This window comes from Silurus aristotelis (assembly GCF_946808225.1).
Source record: "Silurus aristotelis genome assembly, chromosome: 11".
In the NCBI taxonomy this organism is placed as follows: Eukaryota; Metazoa; Chordata; class Actinopteri; order Siluriformes; family Siluridae; genus Silurus; species Silurus aristotelis.
In genome coordinates, this window is record NC_139584.1 from 30,070,787 (window position 1) to 30,083,286 (window position 12,500).

General features: G+C 40.9%; 2 protein-coding genes across 6 annotated transcripts in view; one reads left to right on the plus strand and one right to left on the minus strand.

Annotated features, from left to right (window-relative positions):
• The first annotated feature begins 318 nt into the window (after positions 1-318).
• LOC310732816 (uncharacterized protein) lies at positions 319-3,460 on the plus strand. 4 transcript variants are annotated; one of them, XM_083553493.1, is made up of 3 exons: positions 319-582; positions 1,367-1,548; positions 1,842-3,460. In XM_083553493.1, exons 1-3 carry the CDS (start codon positions 429-431, stop codon positions 2,604-2,606), a joined length of 1,101 nt encoding a protein of 366 aa, XP_083409619.1. In that variant the 5' UTR covers positions 319-428; the 3' UTR covers positions 2,607-3,460. The 4 variants fall into 4 exon arrangements, with proteins under 4 accessions (XP_083409619.1, XP_083409621.1, XP_083409622.1 ...); XM_083553495.1 differs by having other exon boundaries at positions 325-747; XM_083553496.1 differs by having other exon boundaries at positions 458-582; positions 1,372-1,548.
• A 2,520-nt stretch (positions 3,461-5,980) lies between these two features.
• lzts1 (leucine zipper, putative tumor suppressor 1) overlaps positions 5,981-12,500 on the minus strand; it is an 8,120-nt gene continuing 1,600 nt past the window's right edge. Inside the window, exons 2-7 of one of the 2 annotated variants that reach the window (XM_083554292.1) lie at positions 10,795-10,890; positions 10,240-10,536; positions 8,751-9,185; positions 8,229-8,417; positions 7,870-8,064; positions 5,981-7,506 (exon numbers count right to left, since the gene is read on the minus strand). In XM_083554292.1, coding sequence (XP_083410418.1) covers positions 6,964-7,506; positions 7,870-8,064; positions 8,229-8,417; positions 8,751-9,185; positions 10,240-10,530 — 1,653 coding nt within the window. In that variant the 5' untranslated portion in view covers positions 10,531-10,536; positions 10,795-10,890 and the 3' untranslated portion in view covers positions 5,981-6,963. Of the gene's footprint in view, positions 7,507-7,869; positions 8,065-8,228; positions 8,418-8,750; positions 9,186-10,239; positions 10,891-12,500 lie in introns of both variants that reach the window. The other variant, XM_083554293.1, reaches the window with a different exon arrangement.

The window sequence follows — 12,500 nt, forward strand, 5'->3', positions numbered from 1 at the left end:
TAATTGATTAATTGGTTGAATAATTGATTAATTGATTGATTGTAGTGATTTGTAAATGTAAATGTTATTGTTTAATTGTTTTTCTCTTGGTGTTGATTCGGTTGTTTATTTGTGTGAAATTTGTGTAATGATTTTGTTTCTTTTATCTAAAAATATAAATAAATAAAAATAAATAAAGTGTAAATAATCAGTAATAACAGTAAAGAGTGAGTTTCCTCTCAGCAGAAGGCGGAAGTCTGAATGTGTGTGTTGTGAATAAATTAGTGCACTAGGTAGTGAACACACTCGTGAGGAGGACGAATCCATAAAAAACCGGAAGCTGATTGGCTATCAGGGGATGAACTTCCTGTTGTGGGATTTTGTATGGCCGTTTTTGCGGTAACGCGCCTCTGTGGGGGTGAAACCCGCAATCCGAGGAGGAAAACACAATGGCGGCTCTGTGGACTACCGATAAAGAGGAAGAGTTCGTGTCCATGGTGGAGGGAAAGCCGGAGTTATTCGACAACACGGAGATGAACTTCACCAACAGGACGGTGAAGATGAACTCCTGGCTGGAGCTCGCCAAGCACTTCCAGATCAGCGGTGAAGAACATCACTGCGCGCTCACGTTCACGCACATGCACACGCGCGCACGACCCCCCCACTCATTAACATGGCGGAGCGCCAACGTGGCCGAGTGACGTCACTGCGCGACATCAGTATCGCGATCATTCGATTAATCGTATAAGAATTAAGAAATAAAACTCGGTTAATATAAAGATTTGTACATTTTTTGGAAAAAATCTAAACATCATTTCAATATTAACACTTTTCTTTAATTTAAATTGTTTAATTTGTTTGTGAAAACGTTTAAAGATCGCAAAAACAAACAAACAATTAAAACACTTCCGTCTTCTGCCCTCCTCATGTCTACTGTCCACTTTATTAGGAACCTCCGCGCACTCCCGCGTTCATCTCGCAACATCTTCAGAGTTTTACAGAGTGGTGCGAAAAACAAAGAACATCGTGTGAGTGGAGGCTGCAGGTGGAGGTGGAGATCGGAGAAGAAGATCACAGGAAGTTAATTGTAACTCAAATAATCACTCTTTCATCTCCGAGTTCTGTGGAAGTCCAGTCCTGGTGACCTGGTGGCTTCAGCACTGGGACCTGATGCTGTAGTAACTCATGGTGTGATGTGATGATGCTTTTCTGCTCACCACGGTGATGGTTCTCCTCCCGTTTCAGGGTGCAGATCCTCCACTCACAGCGTGTGTTACTGTTCTTCACAACATTCTGTGTAAACTTTAGACCTTCATTAACGCCGTGTCTTACTTCGTATATGTTTATTTGAGAATTGATCAGTTTATTGATGGTTGTATTGTTCCAGAGAAGGAGCTGCGTAAGAAATGGGATTCTCTCAGGACTCAGTACAGCAGATACACGAAGATGATGTACGGATCAGACGCACGCTTCTTCACCCCGAGGCAGCAGTGGATCATGCAGCGCCTCAAGTTCCTCGACCCTCACATCAAGCGCCGGAGCAACTACTGCACCGACCTCGACTACGAGGTGAAACTACGACGCAAAACATCACACCAGGGTTCCTCAAACACAACACCATACACAGACAGGAGGTTACGAGAACGCTGGTGAATGACCTCAGTATGATTGTATTGATCAGAGACGTTTAGATCCGCAGGTATCTTCCATAAAAATCCAAAGTAGGAAGTAAAACTGAAGCGTTTCGGCACAAACTCCACCCACAGTTCAGGTTCAGGAAGTGAAACACACCTGTGTGAGGTTCTGATGGAGCTGCTGTGTGATGATTTTGTTCCTAAAAAATTCGTTTGTACGTTTCCTAGGTGACGGTGGTTGAGAACGGCTGTGAGGATCTGAGCCCCACTCAGGTGGACGTGGAGATCGAGGCGGACAGCATAAACAAGCTGGAGATGAACCTGGACATGTCCAAGCTCTCCAAGCAGCTCTCCAAACGTGCGTTCCAGGAGGACGACTCGGACCTGGAGCGTTCCTGTGGCGCCAAGAAGCCCTCCTCGGACACACCGAGCTCTCAGACTTTCCCCAAAAACGTCTCCAAGCGTCGCTGCGACGAGGATGACGAGGACGAAGAGTCGGATTCGGCGAGTCTGAGGAGGATCGTCTGCAGCACCATGGAGGAAAAGAAGGACGAGTGCTGGGACGGTTTCTCCTTGTACGTCTCCTCCTGTCTCCGGAGTTTAAACTCGTCTGAAAACCGCATAAGGGCGCAGGACGACATGTGCGCCGTCCTGCAGAGACACATGGAGCGAGACGGTGAGGACGACGAGGACAGGGCGGGGGAAAAGAGCGAGACCTGCAGGAGAACCTGCTCCACCTGCTCCAACTCCACCACCAGCAGGGGCGGGGACGGTGGGGAAACTGCAGTCAAACAGGCCACGCCCACCACAGACGATCAGGATGACCTCGAACCCTTCCTCAAATCCATGTCCATCATTATGAAGAGGTTACCTGAGGGCGAGAGATCAGAGGTCAAGTTCAGGATCCACGAGCTGGTGCATAAAGCTCAGATGAAACATCTAAATGAACAGAGGAGCGAACTGAGGAACATAGAGAACTCATCTGCTCTATAAGATGCATTCTACACACACACACACACACACACACACACACACACACACTGCACTTTTGTACAAAACTTTATAGCAACTTTTGTAAGTTATAAATATATTTTGTCAGAATAAAATTAAAGGAATAAATCAGGAAGTTTCTCGGATCTTCTCCTGACCTGTTATTTAACTGGAGATGTTTTAGAAATAAAGACTTTTTATTTTATTATAATTTAATAAACGATATTATTGATCACATTTATTCAGCTACTTAAAGATTTTATATATATTTATATTACAGCTGCCAGTCGATAAAAATATTTAATGGTGATTATTCATAATTTAATCACACATCTGGTGTAAATGTACCGTAAATTCATACTTTTCAAGTGTTTATTTCTCTCAACATGCGCATGCAGAAATATTGATGCTTTATGCAAATGTATGTTTATTATTAGTAAAACCGAACTCAACAGAGAGATGAAGAGTAAATATTCTTCTGAATGTTTTAAAGTAATGATGATGTTTAAAATGACGTAAATCATCAGGACACCAAACGGAACCTTTGCTATGTTTCCACACGGACGGTTTTAATTGCCGGATTTGTGCATCATGGTGGATTTTAATGCTGATTTGAGACTCGACGCATCAGTAAAACAAATATTTAGTGATTAAAAATACATTTTATTGGAGTTTATTTTTATATCTGATTAAAGAAAAGACATGGTGAATAAATGTGTTGAAGGTTTCAAATTTTGCCTTGTTTATATTTATTTATTTATATTTTTTTATAAAATGGCCAAACAGAAATATGCGCTGCATTAATTGCGTGTTAATAAAATTTGTGCCGTTCAAATAAATTTGTGTTTAATCATTTATTTTGTCTGTAGTCATATATATTTATTTATTTAACAACTTCTTCTTTCGGCTTCTCCCCTAGGGGTTTCCCCCAGCTCCACCTCCTGTCTTTTACTCAATGCCACTGTCTCTAATCCATACAACATCTCAGGTCTCACCACAGTCCTATAAACTTTCCCTTTCACTCTCACAGATACTCTTCTATCACAAATCACTCCTGCTATAGTCCACAGAGACTCCTGTCTGACCTCGTCCGTCAACCTGTCCATCACCACTGCAAACAGAAAAGGGCTCAGAGCCGATCCTTGATGCAGTCTGTCGTTCCTACTGCACACTTCACTGTCCTCATACATGTCCTGCACCACCCTCACATACTTCCCTGACACACCTGACTTCCTCATACAATACCACAACTCCTCTCCACCCTGTCGTACGCTTTCTCTAAATCCACAAACACACAATGAAACTCCTTCTGACCTTCTCTATACTTCTCCATCAACATCCTCAAAGCAAATAATGCGTCTGTGGTGCTCTTCCTCGGCATGAAACCATACTGCTGCTCACAGATGGTCTCCCCTTCTCTCAGCCTGGCTTCCACTACTCTTTCCCATAACTTCATGGTGTGACTGATCAACTTTATTCCCCTGTAGTTACTGCAGGTCTGCACATCTCCCTTATTCTTAAAGATCAGTACCAGCACACTCAAGAGTTTTACAAGAGACACAGCAAAATATTTCAGCTGAACGTTTGGAGAAACAGAGTCCGAATGCTGAGAGTGTGTGAAGCTGTTCTTCATGCTGAGGGAGGATTTTTACAAGACAATAAATTGGAACATCTGAACATTTATAGATTAGTTGGTCAAAGGAAACCTTCAGACTGTTATTGTCTACAGAGTTTGTAAATAGAAACTATAGGAACACAATTAGATCTTTATTAATGAATTATATTGTTAATTGATTAAACATTAAATTGTCAATTAAAAGTTATTAATAGCAGACTAAAAAGCAGCTCATCCTTATTTAATTAGAATCTAATCAAGGAGTCATTCAGAAGAAAAGTTTTTAATGAGTGACTTAGAGGTGACGGTGATGAGGAGCAGACTTCAGAGGAACCAGACTCCAGAGAGAACTACTTCATATCTACACCAGATATTCTATTTTGTTGAAGGTATCAGCTGTTCGTATGAACTGCAGTCCCACAGCAGCTTCATGGTTTGTAACTGTTACCAGGTTTGATCTCTGTGGCAGTAAAACTGTGTGTTATTTTTGTTATGTAGGACACACGGTGTAATCCCACAGTGTGTCCTCTCCGGCTGCAGAGACGACACTCCACTGATACCTGAGAGATTTTCTGGGACACAGTGGAGCAGGAAGAGAAGTTGGAGGGTTCGTGTGGTGGGATGAAGGTGAGAACCCTGATGATGAAGAGGTGAGAAGATTAGAACATGATGAGGAACATTATGAACACTAGAGGGAGCTCCAACACCACATTTTCTCAGAATTCCGACTTATCATTTAAATGATTCTGTGACCAATCCGGGTTTCCTGGGGATTTAAAATGAAGGCAAATTGGGTGATTTTGTGAAAATTCGACAGGAAATGAAAAGCAAAAGTATAAACGGTCCATGATAAACCTGAACAACTGTTTTTAAGTGTTTTGGTGAACTTTCCTCACGATGTCCAGCTTTTCTGGAAAGGTTCCTCTTGTAAATGTCCTTGTGAGTGTATCTGTGATTAAATCAGTTTCTTCTCCTCTGTCAGTCGTCGTAGAATAAAAACCAGCTCTTAAATCCGCATTCATATATTAGAGTTTGTGCAGTTTTGCTACAGATGCAGTTTGTGAGCTCTGACTAGTGAAAATGTCCCCTAGAATCGACAACTTGAATTCTGAGTTTCATTCTCAGCTCCGTTCTCGTGTACTTTACTCTACAGGAAGACTTCACAGCAGATTCCTTTAAAATAAACACACAATACAGGAAGCAGCACAACTAAGAGAAATGCTATGGAGTTATGATAATAGAATATTAGGAATCATTTAATACATATACATAAAATGTACTTGTACTTTATAAAAACATGACTCATGATTCAGTTAGTCAACATAATACAGCTCAGGTGGTGAAAAATGGTTTCTATGGAAACACAGAAGCACCAACTGAAAGTAAACAGTGAACAGCAAAAAGAAATAAAAAAATCAACTCCCAGTGTTTACTTAAAAGAGTCGATTCATTTGCAAATGACTCACTAATTCTAATATGAAGTGACTCATCTCTACAATATAATGAAAACTGACTTTTCTGTGCTTTCAGGAAATCTCCACAGACAAAGTCTATTATATAAAGGGCAAAAAAAAGCGTAGTGTGTGTCGTTCTTGGTAAACAACCTCATCATTCTGGGGCAAGTGTGAACGTGAAGCAGCGTGTATACAGGTTGAACAATTCCCTTGATGGAACTGGAATATCAGCACATGTCAGGTCAGATAGAGCTCAGGTCTGAGCGTGCCGTCGTCCCGCTGAGATTTATTCTCCACACCACACTCGATTATAAACAAACGTAACATTTATTATATTACCAGAATAAATAAGCAATATACAATACATACTGTACATCATTCAGTGTGTGTGTGTGTGTGTGTGTGTGTGTGTGTGTGTGTGTGTGTAACTGGAATAAAGCTGGTCTAATGTTCTGCTTTGGTTGATTTTTATTTCCTTATATTTCCTTGATTTAAAGTGAGAGCACAAAATTTTTTTGAATTTAAATGTAATAATATTTTGATCAGTTTCTTTACGCAAACTGAAAACATCCCTCAAGCGTCTGCTATCGTTGCTACGTGGCCCTGATTTGCATCCGGGATCCTGATTGGCTGTTAGATGTTATGATGCGATAATCACTGCACACGTCTATTGTGTTTTAACTGTGGCGAGATTTTATTTATCTAATAAATAACATAAAAATAAAACCCCGCTGCAGCGAGTAAGCTTCACTCGTAAAAAGATCCCAATCCTAAAGATAGAGATGAGCTTTAACCTTCAAATGTTTACAGTATTTCCAACTTCAAGATTTTTTCAAACATTTGCAATAGGAACAAAGTAACAGATCTGCTACTCTGCTAATCTGCAGCTCTGTTGCTAAGGAAGAATTCTAAATACTTAGCAGAAACATGCTAGCTAGCTGAATTAACGTAGCTAGAATGTGTACGGGACACAATTGTTCAAACGATACGGATTTAAAATATTTGAACTTTGACATTGTTTGCACCTTGACTGCCATGTTGTCCTCCAATAGGAATTTAGCAGTGGGAAAGTTTGTGGTGTGTATTTTTACCTAGCGAAGGGTTCTTTGGTTTGACTGTCTGAGAGAAAGTGTTAAAAACATAACATTAGAAACAATTCAAGGAAGGTTCTGTAGCTTCTTTAAGTTGTAAAGAACCTTTGAGGAACCCTTGAAGGACCAAAAGTTTTTCATAAAAATCTACAACAAAATGTAAGATGGCTGATAAAACTCATGCAAAACAATGGACTATTTTATATCTTAGTGGCCACCATTTCACTGTAGTGCAGATCTGTCTTGAGAACATCCACATCCTCATGTGTCCTGTCCTTCTCCTTTTCTGTCCTGTTATCAGCTTTTCTGTTTTGCTCCTTCAGTTTCTTCTCCAGCTCCTGGTTCTTCCTGTGCATCTGCATGTAGTTCAACTGCAGCTGCTTCTGGTAGCGAATCACTTTATCCTTCTCTTTGTTCCATGTCTCCTTCTCATGATGGAAGCTGCTCAAGATCTTCTCCTTTTTCTGTTTCTCTTCCTCCAGCTGTTCACGCAGTCTCTCCACCTCCTGCTGAAGGATGACGACTTCACCTGAAGTTTCCTGGTCGGCCATCTTGGATTGGCAAACCTGCAGTAGATGATGTTGTTCCTGCAGCTGGACCTTTAGGCTCAGGAGCTCAAAGTGTTCCTCTTTGGCCACCAGGAGGTCTTGTTTCAGTGTTTGGACTTTCATCTCCAGCTTTCCTGTTTTCTCTCGGAGCAGCTCAGCCTCGTTCTTCTTCCTCTGCAGCTCGTTCTCACAGACCTTCAGGAAACCGAACATGCATGAGCTGAATGTCTCTGATGTGTCTAATTTGGTCAAACTGTATTATTACTATTGAGAAATATGACCTCATTACAATCTCTTATTGTTTTCTACAAGAAGTTATGAACAATGATGGATTAAGGAGCAGGAAGCACTTTTGCCTCTTCTACTTTAGCTTCTAAAGAAAAAAAACAGTCCTATTACAAACGGATACTAAGATGGGAAGATGAGACCGAATAAGGAATATGGGAAGCAGTTAGGGTCATACGAGGATTTGGTATCAGGACGATGTGGAAACCAAATGAGGTCAGAACCAGTGCAGAATTAACAAATGAAATGTAATGACTAGAGAAAAACACACACCTCCATCTCAGTGCTTCGTAAGTGCAGTGTCTCCTCCCATTCCTGCTGTTTCTTTTCCAGCTCCTCCACTTTACTCCTGCTTTCTCTCAGCGAGGCTCTCAGGAAGACGATCTCATTCAGCTTACTGTTCACATCAGCCTGCGAGTCCTTCAGCTGCTGCTTCAACAGAGAGATCTCACCCACTTTCTGACACACCTACAGGAACGTACACACAGAAACCACTTCAGTTCTGCAGGTTCTGAACATCATGGAATATGGATTCTGTTGCCTTGTGATCTCTTTAGTGTAGAAGCTGCTGTGTTCCTGACACGTAATTATGAAGGGTGCTTTTTATAATTATTATTATTTTGACTCTATACCTGCCACTGCGTCTCCTCCAGCGTTGGTGTTAATGGTGTGTGTTGGTGTTTGTAGATGAGCTGACTCTCGGCTGCATCTCTGTCTCTGATCAGCTGATCCACCTCCTCCTGGAGATGATCTTTATCCTGTTGGAGCTGAAGAACCTGTAGCTGGAGGAGCTGCTGAGCTCGCAAAGCATGCTGGGATACCTGCAGAAGAACATACAATGATTAGGCATGCTAGGACTCATTTAAGTGGAATAAAGGATAAAAAAATGAGATTGGGCTTGGTGGTATGTGTATTTAACAAGCTGAAGATGCTCCCAAAACCCAGAAGGTGAATGTGATCAGTTCCTCTGGGTTTGAGCAACATGTAAATTAAACAAGTTGAGACTTTGTGATGTTCGACATCACATGCTGGATGTCATCACAAAGGAGCTCTGCTCAAATAAATCATTCAGTACAAAGACTCCAAAAACATGAACTTTAAGAAGTTAGTAACAAAAAGGTATGGAAATGTAAGCAGCAATGAGCAATCTTTACCTCCGAGCTGTAGAGCCGTCTTTCCTCAGACACTTCAGACTCAGCAGAACTTGGAAAATTCTGATCTGTGAAAATGGTACGATTCGTTTCCATGTTTTTAGCCACTGCATCTGTGTTTAAACTTGCCGGACCAGACAGAGAGTCGCTCAACACACTGGTGGATCTTGTGCTGTAGTTTGATGTTCCTCCGTCTCCATGAATCCCACCGGTCCATTTGGTCCTGCTGTTAGCTCCATCATTGGTCCAGGTGGAGCCGGAAATCCCAGAATCACAAGGAGATCTTGAGCTCATGTCATGTGTGGGCTCTACAGTCTGGTTTTTGGGACGGTCGATCTGGCCAAGGTTGGTTCCCAGGATGGTGCTCAAGCTGTTGTGGGTTTCCACGGAGGAGCTACTGCTCCTGGGGAACTGCAGCAGGATGGAATGCTCTGCAGTCTAGTGAAAAAAAAATGAGAACAGTTGAAATGATTCAATTATATTTTTTCCTGCATCTTTACTTTTATATTTACTACACCGATGTTTGTCCAACTTAAATACTATGAATATATGTCCTGCCCCTAGGGGGCGTGTCCTACTCTACAGTATCAGCACATTGCCAGAATGCATGGTCTGTTGTTGCATATCGTTTCTACATTGTTTCATTTTCCAACCACAATCCTCTGTCAGATTTCTTTTTAGATTGGACACATCTGACGCTATTTTGCGTAAATTGAAACTCATGTCTACATTTTTTCACACATTAGAAATCAATCGTTAAACTCCAACAAGCGATGGAGGAGGAGGACGATGGAGGAGGACAAATCTGCTGCTCTGAGAGACGAGGACTCGGGTTTTTAAGCATAAACGGTTAAAAGTGAGTTTGGTGTGTAAGATGATGGAGGGAATTTTAGAGGAAGTGGAGACAGGAAGTGTACGAGGGTGTGTTCTAAACACTACTGGAATGTGATGATGGGCATGAAGATAAGGTAGATGATAAATGCTGGAGAAAAGACAGCCATGCACAGGACAGAAAAAAAAAATCAGGAAGATGGTTAGCAGAAGGAGAGGGGGCGGAGTTTAGCTGTTTGAATTGAGTCTTGATAGCTGGTTCATGCGCTAATACGCATGAGAAATATTTGTGTTGTTGTGCTTGTTGGAGATCGATTCCTCCTGTGAGGGAAATTGATATATTGAGATGAACGTTCAGGAGGACGTTTGGTGTTTGTTGTTGCACGTGTAAGCTGATAGCATTGGGGATCTGATGCATCCGATCTAAAATAAGTTGTCGCTAGTTTATGGATGGAACAGTCTGAGGGACGATACACAATGATGGACCATGTTAACTGCTAACAAGCTGCTACTGTAGAGGAGGACACGCCCATGGGGCGGGGCATGAAGAAGATTAGTGCAGGATGTCAGAAGTATTTTTTAAACTACAAGATTATAAAATATTCCTGTTTTTGAGTCAAAGTCCTGCTAAGAAACAGCTACAGGAAGCTGAATCCCTTACCTGCTCTAATCTTGCGGACACGTTCAGCTCGGTTGGAGTTTTCCTCGCGCCCATGTCGTCTGGTGTTTCGTCTCCACTCGCTCTGTGGCTCACTTTGATGTAGAAGAAATCGTCGCTGTTGCCAGTCCCCGTGGCGCCGTGGCCCAGTTTGGAGTTGTTGTTGTTTTTGGCGTTGTGTTCGTGACAGAGTTTCAACACGCCGCCTCTTTTACAATGAAATCCTTTTTTCAGCTTGTGATCGGAACCTGTGCAGGTCTTAGTGCCAGGTATTAAACTGCTCACGCTACCCATGATGCCCTGCACACGTGTGCACTGCATTTTACTGCACAGTCACATGACACACATCGCGTCTACTCATTTATAACGACTTGATTTTCTACTTGATTGGCGCCAATTTCTTTAATGAATGCTAGTATGCTAATGCTAATACATTTGCACCAATATTTAAATATCTGTTTATCTTTATCTGTGTATAAAACTGAATTCTGTGAATTTCACTCAATTTTCTAATTCTTTTAGTTAACCTAGCGTGTTAGCCGAGCAATTAACCCTTACAGTGTTTCCATGGAAACAGCAGGAGCAGGACAGGAGAGCAGGAGAGATCTAACTGCTCTGGAGATGTTCATGTCCTCTTCAGGACTGAACAACATCCTGAAAAACACAAAAGAGGAAAAATGAGGAAGATTTTGAAGTTGGTGGTGTTTAAGTACACCTGATTTCTGCAGCACCGTCACGTGAAGTTACAACCAGGAGATTTTTCTGATTGTTTCTGCAGTTTGTGGATTTCTTCTCTCAGGTTGGCGATCAGGAGGTTTTGCATTATGATGATGATGATGACGGTGACATAAAAATCCCATTGGAATCATTTCATCAAAATTCTGTATGTAAATTGCTGTAAATGCGTTTTTATTAAAATTATTATTACAATTATTATTCATTTATTATTATTACAAATACAAAAATCACTTTGTCATGTTTAGAAATTGTATTTTTATTTTTGCACAAAAGCAAAACTGAATATTGGAATTTTGTCAGTTTACAAGAAAATCTCTAACTATCCATGAAGCACTCTGTATATACACTACAGACTCTGAGAGCTCCGTGCTGATGTTGTGCTCCTGAGCAGATATTCAGCTGAAGGCCTCGGGGGCCGGTGTGTTTGCTTTTCATAACGACTTTTTTTTCTCCTTAAAATAAAAACAGGAAGTGGAGCAGGTCGGCTCTGTGCTAGAGGTGAGAGCTGAGTGTGAGCGTGCTAATGACAGTTACAGTGTGTTTCCTCACACACACACACACACACACACACACACACACACACACACACACACACACACACACACACACACACACACACACACACACACACACACAAAACGACTTTTCTTTTAACACATTTTATCACACCACCAGTCAACACTGTGTTTACTTACACCTTCACACACTTATCGCCATGGTAACCACACAAATACACAATTCTTCATTATTAATCTAATAAATGTCATTAATTATTGATAATAATGATTGCCATTATTCATTACATCATCATCACCGTCATGACTATAAATGAGAAATTTTTCTTTTTTTCATTATTTGAATTAAATAATTAAAGAATACAAAAATTGGGAATAATAAATAATTAAATAAAGAATAAAACACTATTTATCTGTCAGAAGGAAAAAAGTTCTGAGACTGAAAACAAAAAGATCTTTGGACATAAAGCAGTGATGTCCCTCAGAACCCTTTAATACTTCGTGTAAAACTACTTATTTTTGAGCAATTGTTGATCAGATTCCCTCAGGTTTTAGGCCACGCCCATTCCGTGAGTTTGGGAGTAAGAAATAAAAAGTTTTCAGATTTTGAGATGAGTTGAAATATTTTTCGCTTTTTACCCGAACAAAGTATGAATTATTATTAATAAGAGTAAACTATAATTGATTTGCAAATCGTTTTTTTTTTTTACATTTGGAATTATTTTAAAGGTAGGGGGTGTGGCCTAAATTTTACAGTTCTGACAGATTGTAGTGTTTTTTGTAAGCAGAAGAGTCAAATATAAAGGAAGTGTTTCAGAGTGAATCGTAAGAATCGACTGTTTGAGTTAAATGAAGTGATCTGATTGACTAAAAGTCTGAAACCCCTCCGTGTTCCTGAAAGCGGAGATTCTGCGCTCGCTAAAAAGTGCTATAAAGTAATATAAAAGTGCTATTAAGTGGCGGCTGAACTGGTGTCTATTAGCGTCTATTATTTATTAGCCCCTGAGCTGT

Coding starts and splice junctions, on each gene's coding strand:
- LOC310732816 (XM_083553493.1), top strand. CDS start 429: ATGGCGGCTCTGTGGACTACCGATAAAGAGGAAGAGTTCGTGTCCATG. Junction 583..1,366: donor CAAGCACTTCCAGATCAGCG/GTGAAGAACATC, acceptor GTATTGTTCCAG/AGAAGGAGCTGCGTAAGAAA. Junction 1,549..1,841: donor GCACCGACCTCGACTACGAG/GTGAAACTACGA, acceptor TACGTTTCCTAG/GTGACGGTGGTTGAGAACGG.